The 22445-nt window shown below is 59.9% G+C and overlaps 2 protein-coding genes across 3 annotated transcripts; one reads left to right on the forward strand and one right to left on the reverse strand.

Annotated features, from left to right (window-relative positions):
* Nucleotides 1-103: 103 nt before the first annotated feature.
* On the forward strand, nucleotides 104-5195 carry PDCL (phosducin like). Of its 2 annotated transcripts, XM_068413888.1 has the most exons (6): nucleotides 104-161; nucleotides 782-858; nucleotides 1475-1518; nucleotides 1973-2147; nucleotides 3198-3379; nucleotides 4453-5195. In XM_068413888.1, exons 4-6 carry the CDS (start codon nucleotides 1979-1981, stop codon nucleotides 5002-5004), a joined length of 903 nt encoding a protein of 300 aa, XP_068269989.1. In that variant the 5' UTR covers nucleotides 104-161; nucleotides 782-858; nucleotides 1475-1518; nucleotides 1973-1978; the 3' UTR covers nucleotides 5005-5195. The 2 variants fall into 2 exon arrangements, with proteins under 2 accessions (XP_068269989.1, XP_068269990.1); XM_068413889.1 differs by lacking the exon at nucleotides 782-858 and having other exon boundaries at nucleotides 121-161.
* Nucleotides 4950-17988, reverse strand: PTGS1 (prostaglandin-endoperoxide synthase 1). Its single transcript, XM_068413887.1, has 11 exons — nucleotides 17865-17988; nucleotides 12016-12132; nucleotides 11724-11864; nucleotides 10861-11004; nucleotides 10276-10457; nucleotides 10107-10190; nucleotides 9482-9728; nucleotides 8640-8926; nucleotides 7632-7779; nucleotides 6917-7301; nucleotides 4950-6839 (listed from the first exon to the last, which is right to left on the reverse strand). Exons 1-10 carry the CDS (start codon nucleotides 17986-17988, stop codon nucleotides 6937-6939), a joined length of 1839 nt encoding a protein of 612 aa, XP_068269988.1. The 3' UTR covers nucleotides 4950-6839; nucleotides 6917-6936.
* Between the last annotated feature and the right edge of the window lie 4457 nt (nucleotides 17989-22445).

The raw sequence follows: 22445 nt of genomic DNA on the forward strand, positions 1-22445 counted from the left end.
GGACGGTGCCATTGCAGGGGCGGGGGTGGGGGCCGTGTCCTCCCCTGCGCGCACGCACGGTGGGCGCGTCGGGCCGCCTCCTTCCCGTCGTGCCCCGCGCCGGCTCCTTCCCGCCGTGCCCCGCGCGGCCGGAGGCAGCCCCGGAAGGCGGCGGGCGGCGGGTGAGGCGGCGGGGCCGGGCGGGCTTGGGGGCGGGGGGCACGGCCTGAGGCGGCGGCCGGGCGGCGCGGCCCCGGGGCTGGTCTGCGGGGGGCTCGGCCGGGCTGCGGTTGGGCGTTCTGAGCGCTTGCCCGTTTCTACCGAAAGGAAACGGTTCTGCTCTCTGCCTTTGCGTCTCACAAACGCGGGTCCTCGGCCGGGGCACTGCAAGGGTTCACGCTTTGTGGGGGTGTGTTGTCCCGGCCCGGGCACGGCTGCAGCGGTGCGTGAATTCGGGGCGCCTCTTCCACGTCGCTCTGCAGTGCTCTGAGAAGTGACCTCAGTAATCCTGGGCCATCTGTCCAGCTCCTCCATAATCTGCTTGATCCGGGTTTAGCTCTTGCAGCATCTTCGTCAAATAGGGCTGACTTGTAGGGGCCTGCAGAATTAAGTGTGAGCCCAAATCAACGGATTTGATTGAAATTGCTTCTCGTTTTTAATGAAATTTTATGTGCGTTTAGACGTAGTTCATGCATCACAGGTCCACAGGCACATACGTGATCTCAGTGGTGCTCCTTTCTGCACCCTTTGCCCCTCACCCGGGAAAGAAGAGTAATTCTCAGGCATTTTATATCTCCATCAGGATGAGATCTGATCAGCAGCTCTTTTAGAGGATTGTGGTGGAAGGAGACAGTGGAGAGAGAGCCCCAAACTCTTAAGGTACTCGATGGTTCTTCAGCTTTCCATCACTTGGCAGCATCTGATCTTTCTGCTGTCCTGATGTGAGAGGTTTACAAAGTGTAAATGCTGATGCTGTCGGCAGCTTTAGAGAGTGGGTGCTGCTGCTGCTCATTTCTGTTCAGCAGATCTTTTGGATAAAGAAAATGTTTAACTCAGCAAAAGTGGGGATTTTGAGGATATTTGCAATCACTTTATCAGTGTGTCAGCATCTAACTTTCAGTGTTGTCCATACAAACAGGACGCTGTTGATTTCTGTGAAGGTGACCAGTGTGGTCAGTGGACAGGTGAAAAGATGACAGACATGAAGATCTTCCTTTTGAGATGTTATTTCTTAGCCTGGAAGTGATGTTCATGAAATTGTAGCACTGTCTGCACTAAGCATTTGTATGTTCTGTCTCAATACTTACAAAGTATGTTTTCTGTGTTTGAGAGTAACCTTTTTTTCTTAAACAGCAAACGTGGCTACATTTTCTTTAAACTTTTCTCGTTGCACATGTTGTGTTATGTTATTTAAATGTACTGACTTCCTGCAAAAGTTTTCATGAGATTGTCTTCGACAACTTGAATTAATATAATCTGAAATTTCTTCTTCCAGGTTTTGATAGAAGCTTGTCTCTGAAAGACTGGAAAGGAATAAAGGTCAGACCATTTTAATTTGATTGCAGTGATAATTTTTCAGCTCAAATAAATAGTTGTCAAAATAATGCAAATAATACTGGAAATTTAAATTTCAATAACTGGGAAATCAACCTAATGGAGCTGTGTGAGTGAGGCTGATAAGAGTCCCGAATCACAGTTAGAAAATTCATTCTCCATGAAGGAGAACACACATAAAGTGTTTCTGCACTAGTGAGCCTCAGTGCAGTTCTGTTCATAAAGGTTTTTAACTTAAGTGAGTTTGGAACTGTGACTCAGAATTAACTCATGTGACAGTGTGCACTGCAGGCTGTTTGACAGCGGGCTGTAAACTGTTCTTATGTGGCTGAAAAACTGCTTAAAAAGTAAAGGACTGTCATTATGCATTTCAAGTGATGTCTTGTGCTGCATGTCTGAATAAGAGAGACATTCTTTATTTTGTTAATTTATTTTTTAGAACATAATGACTACTTTGGATAATAAACTGCTTGGTGAGAAGCTCCAGTATTATTACAGCAGTAGTGAGGGTGAGGATGAAGACAGCGAGAAAGAAGATAAAGAAGGGGAGAGCACCGTTCCTGAAAGTGCTGGGGAAGTAGAGCTTGGCAGCGATGGCAGTGCAGTCAACACAGGTATCATCATATCAAACGAGTTGTTTTGTAAATACTTTGTTTATTGGAGGATTCACGTGTTTTTCTAAAATGCATTTTTTTAAATTAAAGTCCTGTTTTTATGCATAGTTGAGTCGGAGATTGATCATTTCCTGGCTATAGTCTAACCTTATTTTATTTTAATGTTTGACTTCTCCTCTGAGAGACACTGGCGTTGTATCTAAAGCAGTTAGGCTTTGCATGCAAAGCTGATTTGTGCAATTTGGTTGATAACACTTAGTTTCTTTCCTGTAAGCCACACAGTTGTTAACCACTAACAGTCCTAACGTAACATGTAGGTGCTGAGCGAGTGCATGAGGAATAGACAGAAAGGGGCCAGGCTCTCCCAAAATAGCCTCCTCTGCTGCTGCTGTTGGAGACAGTACTAGTCTGTGTGGGTCGGTGGTGTGATCCAGAGGGTATTTCTTATGTTCTTATGAAAGACTGTCCCTCTGTGTTTTTACAATTTCTCTTAAGAATGAGGAAAAATCTTCTTCCTGCATGCATTCACATCCTTCACCTGAAGGAATAATGGAAGAACTATAGTGCTAAACTGGCATACTTAGAGAGGAGCTGGGCCCCAGCAGCAAGGTAGCAGCAAGGTGCAGGCTATAAGAATTAACACTATTGTACATCACAGAATGTACTTCTGGACAAGAGCATTAGCAAACCTAATCATACCTTCCCATCATTGTTTTTGTTCTTATGAAAAGCCATGCTAACAGTAGGGGAATTCTTGAGGGCTGGTGGTTCTATTTCACAAGCACAGATATTAATCTTTGGAGTAATCTTTGGGACAGTTATGAAAGTAGCCTAGTTAGATCAGTCGTCTTAGGGAAAAAAAAGCAGATACAAGCTCAAGGACATGTCAATGGCCAATTACTTCGTTTCATTTCAACATTTTGCACAGTATACAAAAAGTTTATGACAGGGCCACTGTTTTACTGCTGACTTATAAATTATTACTTGAATTTTAAATGGTGGGTTTAATTTTATTACTCTCATACCAAATACCTACACCTTTAATTTCAGGTCCCAAAGGAGTCATTAATGACTGGCGAAGATTTAAACAACTGGAAACTGAGCAGCGGCAGGAGCAGCGCAGAGAAATGGAACGACTCATTAAAAAGTTATCTATGACGTGTAGATCTCACTTGGATGAAGAGACTGATAAGCAGAAGCAGAAAGAGCTTCAGGAAAAAATCAATGGAAAGGTAGCATGGCACAAGGGGGTTAAAATGCCATTTAAATGTTTAACATTTTCAGAATCCTTGTTCCATCAGTAAATACCTGTTGTTTCTCCCTAGCGAACAGGAACACACCAGCGCTATAAGGGGTGTACTGTAACTGGTTTTGCCAGGTGTTGTTAAGTTTAATCATTTTGTATTTTAGTGGTATTCCAGGAGCATTTCATATTCCTGTGTTAAGAAATAAGCAATTTAGCTGCTATACCAAAGAAGTCCAAATCCTTTTCCCAGATTTCCCTTATCAAATAAGTCAACTTTAGGGGATTACTATGAAGAGTTGTACAGCCAGACCTATGAATACTGCCTCCCCGGCCTAAAAACATGTGTTTAGGAGTCCTTAATGATTTCGTATTTAGTAGGCGGATGTTGACAATTTAGCTTTGACTTCGAGCTCCAAAGATAGAAAATGTTGGAAGCAGTGAATGGTTTTAATCAACTGGGCTGTATAACGAGCTCCTACAGTTCTAGTCAGAGGAGTTACTGATCAGCACACCGTTTCTTGCTTTCAGATGATGAAGGTTGGCCACGCTGTCCTATGCCTTGAGTGATGCAAATGTGTTTAATGAAGCAACTGAACAGATACAAAATACATAAAATCCTGTTAACTTCAGTTCTAGAGCCAAGATAGTGCATTTGGTTGCCAAAAAGTGTTAACTGAAACTAAATGAAAAAGCTGATGAAAAAGAAGCAAGACCTAGGTCAGGCACGGGATCCAAATCAGTGCTCGTAGCTCAGCGGAAGCCACCATTAACCTGAATTAAAGTGGGATCGTGGAGCAGCCACTTGTGTTATTAGTGCAGCTTGTGGAAACTAGAACACCCAAGGCTGAAATCGCTCTTCCCACTGGACATGGTTTCTAATTAGATCAAAATGGAGTGTAATACAGAGGGTGCTTGAGCCTTCGTGGGTTGCACTTTGCTGTCATTACAGATGAGTGACCCACATTAATCCTCTTGATTTAAATTCTCATTATATAAATGACCCATATAGTGATGCATATCTTTTTCTCTTTTCCATGTGCCTTTGTATGTGGTTTTTAGATGACGTTACAAGAATACAACATGATTCACAATGATGAAGATGATGAGGAATTTTTACAGCGGTACAGGAAGCAGCGAATGGAGGAGATGAGACAGCAGTTGTACAGTGGGCAGCAATTCAAACAGGTTTTTGAGATTACCAGTGGTGAAGCGTTTTTGGACACAGTTGATAAAGAGCATAAGAGCACGCTGATCATGATCCATATTTACGAAGATGACATCCCTGGCACTGAGTCCCTGAACGGCTGCATGATCTGCCTGGCTGCTGAGTATCCAACAGTTAAATTTTGCCGAGTAAAGAGTTCACTCATAGGTGCTAGCACTCGCTTCACTAACAATGCTCTGCCAGCTCTGCTGGTCTACAAGGCAGGTGAGCTCATCGGCAATTTTGTGCGAATCACTGACCAGCTCGGAGAAGATTTTTTTGCTGTAGACCTGGAGGCTTTTCTGCAGGAATGTAGTTTGCTTCCAGAAAAAGACCTAGTGCTCCTGACTTCTATACGTAACCCATCTGCATGTTACAGTGAAGACAGTGATCTGGAAATAGACTGAACCACTTATACCAAGGGCCCGTAGGTGTAGTTGTACTATGGGATGTTCTTGTGCTAGGGATTGTTCTCTTTCTCCCGTTGCGTGGGTATGTATTCTTCCCCTTCATGCACTTTGACTTTTGCTCGTTAACATAAGGAATTCCTAATATTTTCTTAAATTAATTCAATAAATTACACGCTAAAACAGTCTTACTTTTATGCAGTTCAAATGTATTTTACTAAACATGAAGTTCTAACACAAGCTGTGCCTGGGGTCGGTACGTGTTAGTCCTGCAGAGAAACAATTTCAGTTTTTCCTGCTAGCAGAAGGGTGAGGTGCAGGAGGGAGATGCTTTGCTGTCCTGGACTGTGCCGTGTGGGAGCTGGTGGCACGGCTGGAAGAGGTGTCAGGTTTGCCAGTGTGGGCTCAGCTGAGCTAGTTCCTGGTGACACACTCCCCCGTGGAGGCAGCGAGCATCCAGGCAGCTCTCTGTGTGCCTGATAGGCTGTCAGGCGCTTATCGGCCAGTACCGAAACAGCGCTGGCAGCCTTTGACGGCTACAAAAGCAGGATGTTTGTGGTCTAACTGAAACGAGCTGAGCTTGTGCCTTTAGCCAGATGGTGAAGGATGCTCGAGGCTGGGGCAGCTCCGCGCAGGGCAGGGGCCGTCACACGCACACTCTGGAGGTGTGCCTGGCCGGGTGGAAGTCCTGCCGGGATGGAGCAGGAGCCCAGGAGCGGTCCCTCCTCCAGCTCAGCACAGAGGGACACTGCAGCCAAAACTGTGGCTATTTCATGCCTCCAAAACTTCTGCTGCCTCCCGAGCGTCCTGCCCTCGTGCAGGGCCTGGCGCTGGTGAGACAGCGCTTGGAAACTGGCTGGGGGAAACGAGGAGTTTTTAAAATCATTTATTATCTTAAATGTCCATTCTCCTGGAGGTGAACCAGGATCTGATGGGGATCAAGGCCAGTGACAGTGGCTGCCAGCTACCATGTCATTGTGTCGGCGAGGGCTGACGTCTGCGAGCGTTCCTGGAGCAGGAGGGAAGCGGCTCCGTGTGCCTCGGGGACGCCGTGTGCCGAGCTGTTAGTGCCGGGGAGTGTCATGATCGCAGGGTGGGAGAGGCTCCATCACCGTGTTTGCACAGAAGTAGCATATTTCTCGGAGCAGCCTTGCTTGGGCGGCCGGCGGTGTGCGCCGGGGTCCCAGCCGGCGGGTGGGAGATGTGGGGGGTCCGATCTGATGCTTCTCTCCTGGTCTCCTCCCGCAGACATCGCTTTGGTTCCCCATCTTGGCCATGCCCGTGTGCTGGGCACGGTGGGGTGGGCGCTCTGGAGTGGCCGCAGGAGCTGTGGGTCAGGGCAGGTTCCAGCTGGGCCAGCATGAACACCCGCGGCGTGCCCTCCCCGTCCCTCTGCGCGCTGCCACCCGCCTCCTCCACCTCCCTGGGGAGCTCAGCACCGTAACTGGGTGCAGCAGAGGGGGAAGGATTGTGAGGGCTCCCCGGGCTCTGTCCTGAGCAGGGAAGCCCTGTGGAAGAGGGGCTGCTGGTGGCCTGGTGCTGGAAAGCCGTGGGGGGCAGAGGGTGACAAAGCCCAGGGGAGTCCAGAGCGTCCCGGGGAGGTGGGTGTCCCCTGGGGACCCCCAAAGCTGGCTTAGTGCAAGGTATTCGCTAGCAAGAGAACTGGGTCTGCTGAGGACAGCAGTGGCAGCCGCGCTCCCGAGGCACTCGGGCTTTTCATGGAGCTGGTACCAGCCTCTCCTCAAGGGCTGGTGTGGAGGATGCCCAGGGTGGGACATCTTCTGTCCTCTCCCACTCGGCACAGGGCTGGGCAGGTCCCCGCGTCCCCGCCGCTCCTGCAGGAAGGAACGGGACATTCAGGGCCAGGCCAGGAGCTTGGCTCAGCCGGCGCCTGGGCAAGGACGGGCTCTACCTGGGCAGGCTGTCCCGGTGCTAAAGCTCTGTAGATGGTCCACCACCCCGAGGGCTGCCAGTCACGCCTGCTCCCGCAGCATCCGGCACATGAAACGCCACGTATGGGCACTTCTTCACGTTGAGGCACACGAGCTTCTCCAGCGATGCTGTCTTAACTATCTCAAAGCCAGTTGCTCCGCCGAATGTACTGGGTTTCCAGTACTCTGGGGAGCAGATGGGGTTTCCAAGAAGCCCCTTCAGGGAAAACGGAGCTCCGATCTCCACCATGCTCTCTCCAAAAAGACCGTTGGGTTGGGGTTTCTCAAGCAGCAAGCCCGGATAAAACTCCAGAGCATCAATGTCTCCATACAGCTCCTCCAGCTCTGCTGCCTTCTCTTCCTCTCCTGCACCAAGTGAACACCAGAGTGCTTTAGCAAGGGACTCACCCCCCGGCAAGGACTGGCCTTGATGTGGGTAACGGGAGTGTGGCAGCTCCCACAACCCAGGCACTGCCCTCTGGAAGGCCTGTCCAGCCTCTTAGGAGGACAGAGCCCTGCAACCCGGACACCAGCCCTGTCCACCCTGGTGCAAGGGTCACGGACAGGCAAGGCTTGGACTGGCAGGAGTGGCTGCTCTGCAGGGCCAGCCCAGCGGCGGGGGCAGCTCGGGCTCTCGTACCCGGCCAGTGGGGTGGCGAAGCCCCCAGAGCTCCTGCAGCAGCACCGCAGCCCTACCTGTGAGCTCCTGAAAGGACTCGTAGGGCTTCATGCCAAACCTCTTCCGATACTCGTTAAACGGCTGCAGCCTCAGCTGCCGGGATTCCCTGATGACCCCGACGGCCACTTCCAAGACGTTGGCGTTGATGGTTTGTCCCCCACCGATCTGGAGGGCGAGAACACAAGGAGGACACGTAAGGCACCAGCTCCAGGGGAGCCACCGCACTAAAGCATCTGTGTCCTGGGCACGACGTCGGGGAGACCAGGACGTCATCGCAGCAGTGAGAGGAGGGGGAATCACTGGGCGTTGCTGAAACAAAGCTGCAGAGCAGCGTGGGTTAAAGCCAGCCCTGCTCCCAGCGTGGGCCAGGGAACGGTGCGGGAGAGGCCCTGGATGGATGGTGATCCACCGGCTGGGGAGGAGGGAGAGATTACCGGGGCTTGGGGTCACAGGGAGAACCCGAACACCCAAAGAGCGGCAGGTCTGTGCTGCAGCCTTGCTGCTTTGCATGAGAAAAGATGGTCAGAAATGCAGATGTAATCGCTTGGAAGAAAACACCCATGGGATGGCAGCAAAGACCTGTCCCAGCCACGCTGCTGCCGTGCCCGGGCTGCTCCCCAGCCCCGTCCCAGCTCACCGCAGGCTCCTGGCCTCACCGTGGCGCTTGCTATGGAGCCCCAAGAACAAGCAAAGGGGCTGCCAAGGCCCAGCCTTGCTGCAGGGCTCGTGGGGAGGACTCACGACGTGCCCCAGGTGCTGCCCTGGGCAGAGGACACTACGTGACACGCGACGTGCTGCCAAACGGGGAGGTTCGTCAGGGGTGCTACTCCAGGCACCGCAGGGATGGGCAATGCCTTGGACCGGGGCTTTGTGCCATGTAGGAAGGCGAGCTTGAAACCCCGCTGCCACCCATGAGCCCCAGACCTGGGCTCCATCACCCAACAGCAGCGTCTGCCCTCCCGGTACAGCGACCATCCTTCCAGGCACCCCGCAGCCCTGGCACGGAGAGCAGAGCAGGACCTTACCCTTCCTGCAACCTGCTTGGAAAAGGACTCCACCAGCGCCTCCACGCCGTAGTCCGTGAGCATGGAGGCGTTGTAGAGGAACTGCTCGTAGCTGTACTCTTGCCCCTGGATGACGAAGGAGTCGGGCATCAGCCCGTGCCAGTGATAGAGCTGGTTGAACTCTACTGCGATGCGATTCCGGTACTGGAACGGTGACCCAAACAGCAGCTCAGGGTCGAACTTGAGGCTGAGCAAGTACCCGCTGAGATGCTGGACGTAGTCTTCAATGACGATCTTAATGGTCTCCCCTGGGCAGGAGGTGAGAGAAGGAGCCATCAGCAGCAGGAGCTACCAGCTCTGTGCCCCGAGACGGTACCCACGTGCTACGGCAGCATGTCCCAGCACCCAGCCACCACCTGGGACCTTTCTGACTGCAGCCTTCTTGAGGTGGTTGGGAGTTTTTCAGTGAATTGGTTTTTCACCAGCAAAGGTCAGTCTGCCAAAACTGAAATGGCTCCTGAGGAAGCTGACCTTGATACGCTGCTTAGAGATACTGTGGTGACATGGCTTTTTCCTGGATTTTGGTTAAAAATGACTTTTCATGAGATTATAATAAATTTGATATGAACATTAAAATGAAATAATTCAAAATTATGACAAAATTATTTAAAATTAATTTTTTTTATGGACCAAAGCCAGTGATCTCCAGAAGGCTGCCAGAGAAACTCCTCCAGCCTCTAAAGCCAGCCTGGCCACCACCCGCGAACAGAGACCCACTAACACCCAAGTCCTCGGGGCTTGCCCGGGGAGGAGGGACACGTGGCTCCACGGTGCCCGTGCCCCCCGGCACTGCGGGTCCTCACCGATGAGGACGAGCCGAGCCGTCTGGAAGAGCTGCTCGTCGCCCCAGGTGGGATGCTCCCGTTTCAGGATGTCGCAGACGCGGTTGTGCTCGCGCAGCCAGAGCGTGGAGTACATGGAGAGCCCCGGCAGCAGCCCAAACACCTCCTGCCCCATCGCCAGCTGCTGCTCCTTGGGGACGGCAGGTGGGTAGACCATGTGGACTGGAGCGTCGGTGACCGCGGGGGGGTACACCTCCCCATCCACCACCTTGGGGAGACGAGAATGTGATGGCAGAAAGGGAGGAGAGGAGAAAACCACCCTGGTGACAGCCTGCCCAGTGGGGACCTGCCTCCCCATGGGCACCACGGCCGCTCTCCTGCAAGTGCCGAGCAGGATGGAAACACCCCCCTTGTAGAGCCCCAGCTGCAGGATGCTGCCGGCAGGACAGCTCGACCCCAAAGCTTGTCCCCCTGATACAGCACCTCTGGCCAAGGGGGACCCTGGCAGTGCTCCACACAGGGCACCGGGACTGGGCTCTCCTGATGCTCCTGGGAGTCTCTGGCCTGGCAGCTGCCAGAGGGAGGTGGGCTTCAAACAGCCCCGGAGCACAGGGCTGAGGCGTGTTTCAGTCGTGCCAGGTGGTACCTGGAATTTCAGCTTCCCGTCTCTGAAGAGTCGCAGCTGGTGCTGCCGCTGCAGGTTGTCCCCATACAAGTGCCCGAGGTCCACCTGCCAAGAGGGCACGGCGTCAGGGCTGCCCCAAAGGGCTGTGCCGGCCCCGGTCCCCCTCCTCACGCCCCCCTGCGCCCCTCACCCCGTGCCCCAGCGCCTTGGTGAAGCCACGTCCCATCTTTCCAGACGTCTTGAAGAACTGGTGGGTGAAATGCTGAGCGAAGAAGGCGAACATCAGGTTGGTGCCTCGGGGATCAGGCTCAAACTTCTGCCGCAGCAGGAACCTCTCCGCCAGGAGCTGGGGGTCGGGGAGCTGCCGCTTCCCTGCGAAGGATGGAGGATGAGGGCAGATGCCCCGTGCCAACCTGGCTGGGTGCCGGCGCTGGCCGCGGGGCTGTCGGTGAGCGCTGCCGTGGCTGCTGCAGCCCCAGGCACCGACTCGTCCGCACAGACACCTCACAGCCCTCTTACACAGCCTACGACACGCCCCAGCAGCTCAGCCTGAGCTGTCCCAGCAGCGTTTCGGATACCAGCAAGCTCCTCCTGCCCACGGGGCCAGCTTGGGCAGGACAGTGGCAGCACATGGCACTGCCAGCGGTGCCTTGCAGATGTGTCGGTGGCAGCGAAACCTCGGGCATGGGTGGGTATGGACCCGGGGTGCTGCTCCAGCGACTCAGCCCCACGCCTGGCACCGCGTGGTGCCAGTGCCCCCACGCCAGCCGTGTACCTTTGGTGCCCATGGGCGTCGGGCAGTCGTCCGGCACGGGTGGGAGGATGCGGGTGTAATAGCTGACGTTGGCGTAGGCCTCCCAGCTGATGTAGCCGTAGTCAGAGTTGAAGGTGGGGGGGCTGGGGATGAGATTGGCACGAACTGAAAGGAGAGATGGGGGTCACCACTGCAGGGTCTGGGGCATGGGGCAGCACCCCACGGCTCTGCCCCTGGCCCCTGCCTGCCTGGCACCCTCCCGTGCCATCCCAAAAGGCACAGGCAGGGAGGCACGTGGGCGTCCTGGGCTCCGCTCCGAGCCTTGAAAGGCTGCAATCCTCCGCAGAAGGGGAGGGCTCGTGCTAATGCCCTAAGTGGATTCTTGGATGATGAACGAGACAACAACCACATAGAAACGGTAAAACCAACAGCCGGAGCCCTGCGAACGTGTCGCTACAGCTCCAAGGGCTGGAACCTAAATATTTATGCAAAGCGATGAACGTGGGGACATGAGTAACAAGGGCCAGCTCTGCATCTCCACAGGCTGCTTGCTGGGTGGCTGCTGCAGAGCCCTCTGGCCCGGGGAGCGCGGCGTGCCAAGAGCCGCTCGGGTTTGCCAGCCCGTGCCCACCCTGCCCACCCTGTGCCCCACTGCCGCCCGGTTGGGCAGCCCCTCCCGGGCAGGGTGACGGCGTGACAGGGGGATGGAGTGACGGGGTGACAACTTCCCTGGGTCTCCTGGTGAGGGGACTCAAGCCCGGTGCCCGCCGTGCCCGTGGGAGCTGCTAAGCATCCCTGCAGCCACGCTGCCCTCACCCACCTCTGCTGATGCCCAGGGGGTCCCCGAGACCCGCTGCACCCCGAGACCCGCTCCAACCCCTCACCTGTGAGCACAAGCCTCATGAGCGTGTCCCTGATGAAGGTGCTGTTGACAATGTCCCAAAACCACCTGAAGTGGGTCAGGACGAAGTGGTAGAAGGCAGGGCTGGGCTTCAGCAGGTCGTGGAGGCGTGTCCAGAGCTCGGCTGGGGGAGACAGACCAGGCAAATCACTTGCCCCTCTAACGAAGCCTGCTAATGGCCCCGGCCCACCCGCACCATCGCTGCCGGTGACAGCGTGTGCTGCAGGCACAGCGTGACGCCCCGGGGCCCAGGGGTGACAGAGAGAGGCACTTACGGGAGGTGCAGTTGGCCCCGAAGTATCCCGTCCGCGTGCAGTCGCACTCGTACCCTCCCAGGCCGACCCGCACGCACACCCCTTGGTGCTGGCAGGGGAAATGGCAACAGGGATTCGCTGCGGGGAGAGAGCGAGACATCACCATCCAGCCACGGCGTCACCACCATCCAGCCACGGCGTCACCGCGCCTCGTGGCTCCCTGCTCCCCACGGGGTGACACTGCCCCGGGCACAGCCAAGCCGGGTCCGGCTCAGGGGGATGCACCCTGGGGGGTCCCCCTGTGTCCTGGTTTTGTGGGGATAAAATTTACAGAATCACTTTTCTATTCCATGTTGTTTCGGTTTGTGCCCAGCTGTGGCTGGTGATCAAGGCCATGAGCAGTTAAACCCAGGGCAGCTGCCCCAGGCTGGCCCAGGTGTGTGCTGGGACATTAACGCCAGGGTCACTATAAATGGGGAAGCTGCTGGGGAGGGGGCTCTTTGCCCTGCTCTCTTCTTCCTCATGCTCAACGGTTACTATCTCTGGAGGGACTTGCCACCACTCTATGAGCTAAGTATAATTTTATGTCTTTTGTATGAGCATTGATATTGATTTTCTTATTTTATCAAAACTGTTTAAATTTCAACCCACGAGTCTCCCTCCTTTTCCCAATTCCCTTTCTTGGTTGGGGAGGGGAGATTGAGTGATAGAACAACTGGTTGTTGTTTAGCCACGCACTGACGGGTGCTGCGAGCCCCGGCCCCAGCTCGGGCTGTTGCTGCGGGGCCGTGCCCTGCCCGGTGCCCCGTGGGACTGTGACACGGTGGTCTCCGGCACAGCTCTGGCCGTAGCCCCGTGCACAGGGGCCTGCCGTGTCCCCAGAGCCCCAGCGCAGGACAAAGCCCTGTGAACACAGCCCCGGTGTTAACAATAACGGCAATTGTCAGGGCTGAGGTTTGCTTTGGCAAGCGGCTCCTCCGCCCTCGCTGCCCCGAGCGGATGAATGGGGCCGGCGGCTGGGCTCGCTCCCCGGCTCCTGCCTGGCCCCTTCCTCTGCCGCCCTCGCGCCCCAGCCTGCAGGCACGAGATAAGGGCCCCGCGCCGCCCGCACGGGATCCCGTGGGACAGAGGGGGACCGGAGCAGCGCTGCCACCAAGCTGGGTCGGTCCCTGCTGACCCGGGATGAGGCCCTTGTGCCAGGAGAATAAAAGTGCCAAGAGATGAGACCTCCTGGAGCGCTCCCAGCTGGGGGTTCGGTGTGGATCAGCAGGACAGCGGGGCCACTGACACGCGGTGCTCGGGGACAGCAGGGCCACCAACACGTGGCACTTGGCTCTGGTGCCACTGGCTGTGGGGACGGGGATGGACAGCGCGACTCGCGCACCAGAAGGGACCGAGAGCCGTCCCCGCTGTGCCCAGTGTCACGGCTGATGGAGGAAGATCTCCTGGGTCCATTGGCCACCCCGCGTCGTCCATGAGCTTGCCGGAGCTGGTTCAAATCCTGCTGGAATTTAGGAACAAGTTCCAATGCTGGGGCAAAGGGATGGGCACGCAGAATAGAAACCACACTTTTTCCATAGGAAATTGCAGCTAAAATTAACATATTTGAAACATAAAGCTAATTTTGCAAAGTTGCTCAGTCCCCCAGCTGGGCGCCCGCTTGGGGCAGGGCAGGGGCTGCCCGGGGCTCGGCTGGCAGCTCTGTCCCAGCTGCGCTCAGCCCTGTGACCCCAAATCCCTCCCGTCCCGGCGGCCAGCTTGCAAAGACACGTTCAGCTCCCAGCCCTTCCGTCAGGCTCCCTTTCATCTCGGATCTTCTCATGCATCCAGGCGGGAGGCAGCAGGCAGGTTCTTATTTATCTCAGACAAATTAAGGTCAGACCACCCGTTCGGTTTTTTGCAAGACGGGAACTTTTGCAAAGGGGGCCAGGTTGCAGCACAGCTGGGGCATCCTCCCGCTGTCCCTGTGTCGGTGACTCTGCTGCAAACCTTGCGAGGACCGTGCCCGCCGCAACCCGGGGCGATGCGGGGCTGCTGCGGGTGCTGCAGCCGCGGGGCCGGGAGGACGCTCCACGCCGCGGGCTCTGGCACGGCAGGTCGTGTCCTGCTCTCTCCAGCTGACGTGGGGAGTCAGGAGAAGTTCACTTCACCGGGGCTCTCCCCAGCGCGGGGCTCGACGGTGTGTCATGCTGAGCGCTCCTCCGAGGCGGGTTTGGCAGCGTGCCGGGCTGGGCCGAGCCGCCTCCTGCCGCGGTCACAGCGGTGTCAGCGCCGCGGGGTCCCCGGGTGGGATCGCCACGTTCCAGCCAAAAGGGTGGGAGGGGACGGAGCGTGTCCTGGCCCGCGACAGCAACCCCCTCGTGTCCCCTCGGAGCCTCCCGCCCGCGGCGCTCCGGGCCTCTCCCCACCCCAGCCAGGAATCCTGCGACGGCTCCAGGTGGAGGGAGAGCAGCCGCCAGCCCCCGCGCTGGAGCACGGCCGGCTCCGTGACGGCAGAGCTGGTGAACACGCTCCATCACCGCTGAAAAACGCCACATTTCGGGGACAACATCCGTTCTGCGAGCCGCAGCCAAAGCAACCTGGGGTGAATCACAGCGGGCTGGAGCCAGGCTCGCTCCATGGGATGCGGCTCCACGGCCGCAGGCTTTGACGGCACCGAAAGGCTCACGCACTTGTTTTTCTGATTGAGGGAGGTTTCCTCGGGCCCACGAGCTGTTCACAGCACACGCAGTGCAGCCAGATTGTCATCTGCAACCACTTCTGGCGGCACCGCGAGCCTGAGCAGCGCAGCAGGGCTCAGCCATCCTCCTCCCTGCCCCTGAGCCGGGCTGGAGGGGGGCACGCAGCCCCGGGGCTCTCGGTGTGGCAGCAGGGCCCCTGGCAGCCCGGGCTGAAGCTCTGTGAGCCCTGGTGCGGAGGGGCTGTGCTGGGAGGAGGCGGTTGACAACGGGCTACAGAATCAGGCATGAATCAAGCGGCTCTGCCCACGCTCAGCGGGGTCCGTGCCCCACCTGCCCTGTGGCAGGAGCTCGGGCAGAGGGTGATGTTCGGGTGCTGCTGCACCTCCCTTTTGCCAGCGGGTGAAACGGTGTGAGCTGTGGAATGGCTGTGGAGAGGACGGCCAGGTTTATTTTGCAAGAATGCTTGCACAAAACTACATCCCTGAAGGCAAGCCAGCAGCCAAGGGCAATATCTGCAGGGGAAAACGGAGAAACACCATGGGACCGGCTTGGCTCCACTCACAGCTGGAGGAGAAGTCTACAGAGAGCCAACATCACGGCTCAGAGCCAAGGCGCAGCCAGCAAGGAGTCAAGTAGAAGTGCTCTAAGCAGCAAACACCAAGTGAGCAGGAGATCCCAGCTTCAGCCCAACATCCTGTTATTTGGTCCCCGAGAGCAGATCCGAGGGCAAGATTAGGGCTGTGGTCCTGCCAGCGCAGCGCTGGGGAGGAGCAGGAGCCCGGCTGCTCTGCTGACAGCACCTCGGGGCACAGTTCCCTTAATTCCTCAACCAGAATCTCCCTCCCTAATTAACGCTTGGAAGGGAGCCATCCTTTCATGTATATCCCAGGTATCTTCTTTTTGTTCCCCCACGTGGTGAAATCTGCTTTGATCCTGGTATGCAGCAGTCAGCTCCAGGGGTTGGTCATGGCTGCATCATCCCAGCGTGCATCCGTCCCAGCTGCTCCGGGCGTGGGTGTCCCCAGGGGGTCCCCAGGCCCTGTCCTGTGCCCAGCAGGACACATGGATGCTGATCCCAGCTGTCCTTAGCCCCCAGGAGGAGCTTCTCGGGGAGGTGAGACCTACACCTGGAGATGGCCAAGCCAGAGGAGGAATCGTGCAGACGCTGTCCCTTGTCTGTCCCCACCACCTATGGTCCAGCCCAGTGGGTGACAGCCAGGTCCATCCCATGGAGTCCCTCCTTTTGGGGTCCAATGGGCCCTGCAGTGGGGTGCCTGCCACCTCCCCAGCACCGGCCCTCCTGCTCCAGCTCTTGCTCCTGCTGTTCCTGCTCTGACCCCGCAGCCTGAGGCCGAGAAGCCCGGAGGGCTGCAGAGTGGCTTGGCCATGCTGGGGGCACCCAGCCCCACTGTCCTGGGCAGGTGGACCTGCCACCTCTCACCAGGTCGCACCCTGGCTCCTGGAGTCCCCCACAGAGCAGGCACGGCCGCCCTCGGCACGGCCACTGCCATGGAGCCTCAAAGTGCTGCAGCCCCAGGTCGTGTTCCCCTTTCGGACATGTACACAGCCCAAACAGGGAAGTCCCCACCTCGGGGTCACTGGTTTTGCACAGGACCAGCCACTCCAGCACGGAGAAGTCCCTCCTCTCCCGGTGGGATGGCTGTGGGGAGGGGGCACAGACAGTGAGAAGGGCAACGTGCCCAGCGCGCGTTTTGGGGGCTCTTGGGTTGTCACTTCCCACAGCGGTGGGTAAACCCGGGCAGGCTGCTGGGGACGGGGTCACCATCGGCACCGTTTGCAAGGCGGGTGGCCGGAGCCCTGCTGAGGGCTGGGCTGGGTTTGCTGAGAACGTTACTCCAGCGAGGAACTGCAAAACCTGCAAAGTGCCACGAGCTTTGCGCTGGGACGGCGTTTTTCTGCAGGGAGGAGGAAGGTCATTTCACAGAAGGGGGACAGGAGTCAATGCGCCATTAAGGACCTGGGGGAAACTGTAGGGGCTGGCGATGGAGCTGACAGGATTCGAGACGTGGTTTTATTTCACTATGTGCTCCGTGGATGCCTGCTCTAAGCAGCATCGCTCCTCAACATCCCCAGGCGTGGGCGGCTCGAGACCACCATGGCTGTGCCAGCGCGCGGCGAACTGCGGCTGCACGTGGGCACGGGAACAAAACGATGGCTCGGGCCACCGGAGCCCTCCCTGCTGCTCCCAGCCCTCCATCCTCACCCCCAAACTGCAGTTTCACCTGGTACGTGTTTGGGGAGAGCGGGGAAGGGCCCTGGCTGCCAGCATTCATGGTCGTTGCCCCCCTTTCTTTCGAGAAGCCCCGTCCCAGCAGGGAGGCTGCAGGGAGCAGCTGGGTGCTGCCCCTCAGCTCCGTGGCAGGGCCACCCCGGGGTGGCCACGGGCCCGTCCTGGCCCGAGGGCTCGCGGGACGGTGGTGGGCTTGGCGGGAGCCCAGCCCTGTCGTGCGGCCGCGCTCGGGCCAGCGACAGCGACGGCTCCTCCAGCCCCGTGTGTGGTCCCGGCGGCCGCAGCGGGAGGGAGGGGGGAAGTTTGGTTCTCAGGGGCGATTTTGTTCTCCGGTCAGCGGTGACGGGCCAAACCGTCCAGCCCCAGGCCGTGTCCCCGGGGCTCCGGCCGGCGGTGCTGCGGCCCCTGCAGCCGCCCCTGCCCTGCCCTCTGCCCCGGGGCTCCTGCCCGCGGCCCCACGGCCGGACCCCGGAGCGGCGGGGCGAGCACCAGCCCGGGGCGAGCACCAGCCCGGGGCGATGGGCGCGATCCCGGCCCCGGGGACCCTGCGGAGCGCGGACCTGTCCCGCAGCGCTGGGCAGGGGCTTGGGGCAACTGCCCCGACCTCTCCCGACAACCGCCCCCGTCCCCTGCGCCGCAGGGGCTCCTCTGGGACCGCCGGTACTGGACCCTCCGGGACCAGGTCCCCCTGCATCCCCCGGTACCGGTCTCCCCTCGCTCCCCGGGTACCCTGGTGCCCGCCCCCACCCCCCCCGGTGCCGGATCCCCCCAGTGAAGGATGTTGCTGCTCCCCCCGTATCGGAGCCCCCGGGGCCGGTTCCCTCCTCGCTCCCCGAGTCCCCTCGGTGCCCGATCCCCCCGGTGCGCGATGTCGCGGTGCCCTCCGCTACCGGCTCCCCCGGGTCTGTCTCCCTCCCTCCCGGTGCCGGCCCCCGTACCGGAGCCGTCGGTCGCGGCGGTCCCGGCGACGCAGAGCAGCACGGCGTGGGCGAGCAGCAGCCGCAGCCCGGCCCGGCGCAGCCCCGCGCCCGGCGGGGCCCGGGCCCGGCACCCACCGCCCATGGCGAGAGGCAGCTCCGCCGCGTCCCGCCGCCGCTCCCGGCCCGGCCCCGCCGCCCCCGCCCCCGCCGCGCCTCCTCCCGCCCCCGACGGGACGGGGCTGCCTCCGAGAGCCCGGCCCGTCGGGTGGGGGGGGCTGCCCCGGCCCGCGCACCCCTCCCCGTGGTCCCCGTGGCCACCGCGGGACCCCAACCGTGCCCTGAGTCCCGTGTCCCCCAGGAGCCCTCTGCCCATCCCCAGGTGTCCCTGCGTCCCTCCCAGTCCCCACCTCCCCGAGCATCTCCATACCCATCTTCTGGTCCCCACGTCCCTCAGCATCCCCACGCCCACACCCTGGTCCCCATGTCCCCTATTATCCCCATGCCCACACCCTGGTCCCCATGTCCCCTATTATCCCCATGCTCACACCCTGGTCCCCATGTCCCCTATTATCCCCACGCCCACACCCTGGTCCCCACGTCCCCCTGCATCCCCATGCCCACACCCTGGTCCCCACATCCCCTATTATGCTCACACCCTGGTCCCCAGACCCCCCAGGACCCCCATGCCCACCCCCTGACCCACAAGCCCCCTGCCTGTGTCCCCATGCCCTGGGACACCCTGTTATAGCTGGGGCAGCAGCACCATCCCCGCGGCGTGGCCGTGGGCTGTGGGCCTGGCTCAGCTCCCTCTGCCCGGCCGTGGGAGGCTGCCCCGGCAGCGCTGCCCGGCTGGCGCCAGCAGCCCGGCTGCCCACAGCCAGAAAAGCTGTGTTTATCGGTGAAACCATCGCTGCGTGTTTCCTGCCCGGCTGCTTTGCCCCCCAGTGCCAGCCTGCTGGCAGCGGGGACAGGATCAGCCCAGCCCAGCCCAGGCAGGGACCAGCCACCCCGCAGGGGAGTGCGTGGGGCTGGGAGAGGCTCTGCGTGTGGCTGGGGTGGGTGAGAGCACGATGGGCTGCAGACGTTGCTGGGCCAGCCTCAGGGGACGTCCCTGAGCCTGGTGGCACCCAGAGCCCAGGGGCTGTGGCTGCTCGCCCTCTCCCGTGCTGCTCTGCGGCAGAGACCCCGGCACGGGCCTGGCTGTGTTTCAAGATTATCTCGGGTTTTGCTGTCACCTCCTTGCAGAGCGGCAGGAAGCCCCGGCAGGGCCGGGGGGTGCGCGGTTCCTGCGCGGTTCCTGCGCGGTTCCTGCGCTTGGCGCAGAGCGGCTGTGTGGTGGGGACGGGGCAGGAGCGGGGCTGCGGGCGCGGGGCTCCGGCTGCTGTGGGGCTTTGCTGGGTTTCAGCAGCAGGGAGGGAGTATCCCCGCAGGGCGAGTGGCCTTTGCGGGTGTCCAAAAATTAACAAGGGCCTCAGCTTCAGCAGGCAAACGCATCGGCCGTGACACAGACACGAGTTCAGCGGGCTCTTGGTGCGCTCTGGCAGGGTGGGGACACCGGCTGCCTCCCGAAGACGAACACAATCAGTGTGTGCTGGGGCCAGGGCTGCCCCTGCCCGCTGCCAGCCTGCCTGCAGGCAGCACCGTCCCGCCAGGCACCACGTGCCCAGCTGCTCGCCCCATCCTCTCGAAGAGCAGCCGAGCCGCATGGATGGGCACCAAATACACAGCCATGGCAGGCTGGCATCAGCGCGGAGGGAGGGATTTCAGCAGGGCGTTGGGATGGTTTCAGCAGGAGCACGGGGGGGACAGTGCCAAACATTTGCCCTGGCGCTGCTCCGTCTCCCTGCCACATGCTTGTGCTCTGCAGGAGCGGGGAGCTGTGCCGGTCCTCCCACCCACTGCTGCCACCAGCCCCACAGTGTCACAGCCCCACAGATCGGAGTGGTTTACCCTGCAGGTGTGTGATTTTCCCCTCCATCCCCACAGGCAGCACTGTCAGACCCACCTCTGGCCTTTTCCCTCCCTCACCACACCCGATGCCCGGTGCTGTTGGCCACAGCATTGGGACCTGGCTGAGCTGGACCCCCTTGTGTCCCCCTGGGCCAGCCCGGCAGCCCCTGGGGATGTCCCAGCCCTGGGAGCTCTCCTGCGCTCGCTGCTCCGCTCCCTTCCCTCTCGTCAGGTTTTAATAATCAGTCGCTTGCACAATACGGGAAACGGTTGCAACAGCCCCAAGGCTGGCTGTCTCGCCAGGGCTGCCAAGGGGCTGCCACGGAGGGGCTGCCCCCGAGCTGCCGGGTGAGGGAGGGGGTTGCTGCCAGCAGCTGCAGGGCAGGGGGCAGCCCGGCTGTCCTGCGCACCCCCACTGCTCCTGGCGTCTGCCCAGTACCCAGACCCCTCTCCCAGTACCTAGACCCCTCTCCTGGTACCCAGACCCGTCTCCTGGTACCCAGACCCCTCGCTCCAGGCGCTCGGTGCCACACCAGGCTGCTCAGCACAAATCCGGCAGCTACCGACCTCCCCGCTGCCAGCCCCAGCTGTCAACAAACCTCCCCTCCTTTTCTCTTCATGATGTCTGTCTGTCTGAGCTGCAACCCAGGATGTCTGTCCTCATGTCCCAGGATGGCAGCCAGCCACAGGTCCCCACATTGGTCCCTGTCCCCGGCCAGGGCAAGGGCGGGAGGTGCTGGCTGGGCATCATAGTGAGACCACGGTTTTGCAGCCTCCCTCAGTGCAAGCACGAGGCTGGGGCCACCCAGGGCACGGAGGGCACGTCCAGGGGTTTGCCACGAGCCTGGCAGCGTGGGCACTGGGTCTGGCCAGCAAACACCCCGGCAGTGCAGCGGGATGGACGGCTGTGTGGCAGCGGCAGCCTGGGGTGGTCGGGCTCTGGCTGGAGGGTTTCAGCCCTGAGCACCCAAAACCTTCTCGCAGGTGGTCAGAGCAGGTCCTGACACCGAGGGTCCTCCCCTCTCCTCCCGCACGGTGCCGGGGCCTCTCTGCATCTCGTGCCACGCTCTCGGCTGGCTCCTCTGGGCCGGCCCCGCGCTGCTCTCATGCTGCTCTTCCGCTTTTCGCAGCAGCAGCTGCGGGCATCGGGGCTGCGGCTTCGCCCCTTTTCCTCCCATGGCTTCCCTCCTCCTTCTGGAGGCATCGCGGGAGTTTTGCTTCCTTTTTCTTTCGCAGGGGGCACGCGACCGTGGCCCTGCTCCTGCTCCTGCTGTCTCGGGGCTGTTGGTGCTGCCCTGGGGATGTGCCAGCACCGGACCCGGGTCTCTGCCGAGAGGCGGCAGCTGAGCAGGACGGGCACAGGCACTGCTCCCATATAAAATAGGATGGGGAAGGCATTTCTGGGGGTGCTCTGCCCGCCCTGTGCAAGGCCTGAGGCGTTGGTGAGAGGTCACTGCCGTGGTGTGACCCCGTCCGGGGCCCCCCATGTGCACATCCCTGGGCAGGGGACGGCGAGGCCCCGGTGCCGGCGGCGGAGTCAGTGGGGCTGCGGGAGCCGGGGGGGCTGCGGGAGCCGGGGGGGCTGCGGGAGCCGGAGGGGCTGAGGCATTGCCAGTGGGGCTGAGGCAGCCGGTGCTACCGGCCGCATCCCCCCGTAGGGAGGCAGCAAAACACCGTCTATGGCAGCGCGGCGCCGGCGGGGGCTGCGGGAGGCACCGGGAGGCACCGGGAGGCACCAAGCACCGCCGGTCCTGAGCTGTTCCTCCTTGGGCCGCCCCACAGCACCTCTCCGCCCCCCCGGGACCCCCTGCCCCCGGTTTGTGGTGTCGCTGCCTCCGTAAGCCGCAATGCACCGGGGCAGGACAGCGGGACCCAAGAGCCTGTGGCGGGTGGGCACCCGAAACTCCTTCCCCCTCGTCTTCCCAGGGGCGCTGGAGCCGTGGGGACACCCCGTGTCCCCCTGATCCCAGGGGACTGGCGTGGCCCATGGAGCATCCCCTGGCCTGATCCTCTGAGAGGCTCCTTGGGTGGGACATGGCTCAGCGGGTGGACCCTCACCTGTGGGTTGGGGGGTGGGGGTCTGGGCAGAGAACAGGGAAGCCAAACCCCCCCATTTTTCTACTGTGAGGTTAAGAGGCACCTGGTGCCGAGTCCCCCGTGGGGAAGGTCCCCGAAAGCCGCAGCTGCATCAATCCAGCACAGCAGCACAGCGGATGTTGGTGGCTGGAGACCCCTCACGGGGCATCGGTCTGGTCCAGTTCTCCCCGCGTTGGGCTCAGGGGGGCTGTGGGGTGCAGGGCCAAGCGGGGCAGCAGCGGGGCAGCCCTAAGGGCAAAGCTGTCCCCGACGGCCAGACAGGGCTGGTGACCCCTTCCCCAGCTCCTCTGGGCACGGCGGCAGAGGACCCAGCATTTCCTCCAGCACGGGGAGCTGACAGACGCTGTTTGGGGGGCTACAAATCAGAGCTGAAAAGCCGGGGCTGGACAGGCTGTCTGGGAACTGGTAACCTGAGCCCCAGGAAAGGAGGACTCAGGAAAGCGCTTTCAGCAATCATATTCATCATCTTCAGCTCAGACTCATTAGGCTCGGGGAGCCCAGCCCCGCCACCGCCACCGCCACCGCCTCCCGCACGCGGATAGAGCTCCCGGC

Source organism: Nyctibius grandis, chromosome 16 (assembly GCF_013368605.1).
Source record: "Nyctibius grandis isolate bNycGra1 chromosome 16, bNycGra1.pri, whole genome shotgun sequence".
In the NCBI taxonomy this organism is placed as follows: Eukaryota; Metazoa; Chordata; class Aves; order Nyctibiiformes; family Nyctibiidae; genus Nyctibius; species Nyctibius grandis.

Excerpts from the sequence above, each read along its gene's own strand:
- PDCL (XM_068413888.1), top strand. The coding sequence starts at position 1,979 with ATGACTACTTTGGATAATAAACTGCTTGGTGAGAAGCTCCAGTATTAT. Across the intron at positions 2,148-3,197 it reads TGGCAGTGCAGTCAACACAG|GTCCCAAAGGAGTCATTAAT; the intron begins GTATCATCATAT and ends CTTTAATTTCAG. Across the intron at positions 3,380-4,452 it reads AGGAAAAAATCAATGGAAAG|ATGACGTTACAAGAATACAA; the intron begins GTAGCATGGCAC and ends TGTGGTTTTTAG.
- PTGS1 (XM_068413887.1), bottom strand. The coding sequence starts at position 17,988 with ATGGGCGGTGGGTGCCGGGCCCGGGCCCCGCCGGGCGCGGGGCTGCGC. Across the intron at positions 12,133-17,864 it reads CGCCGCGACCGACGGCTCCG|CGAATCCCTGTTGCCATTTC; the intron begins GTACGGGGGCCG and ends CTCTCCCCGCAG. Across the intron at positions 8,927-9,481 it reads GGCTCGGCTCGTCCTCATCG|GGGAGACCATTAAGATCGTC; the intron begins GTGAGGACCCGC and ends CCTCCTGCCCAG.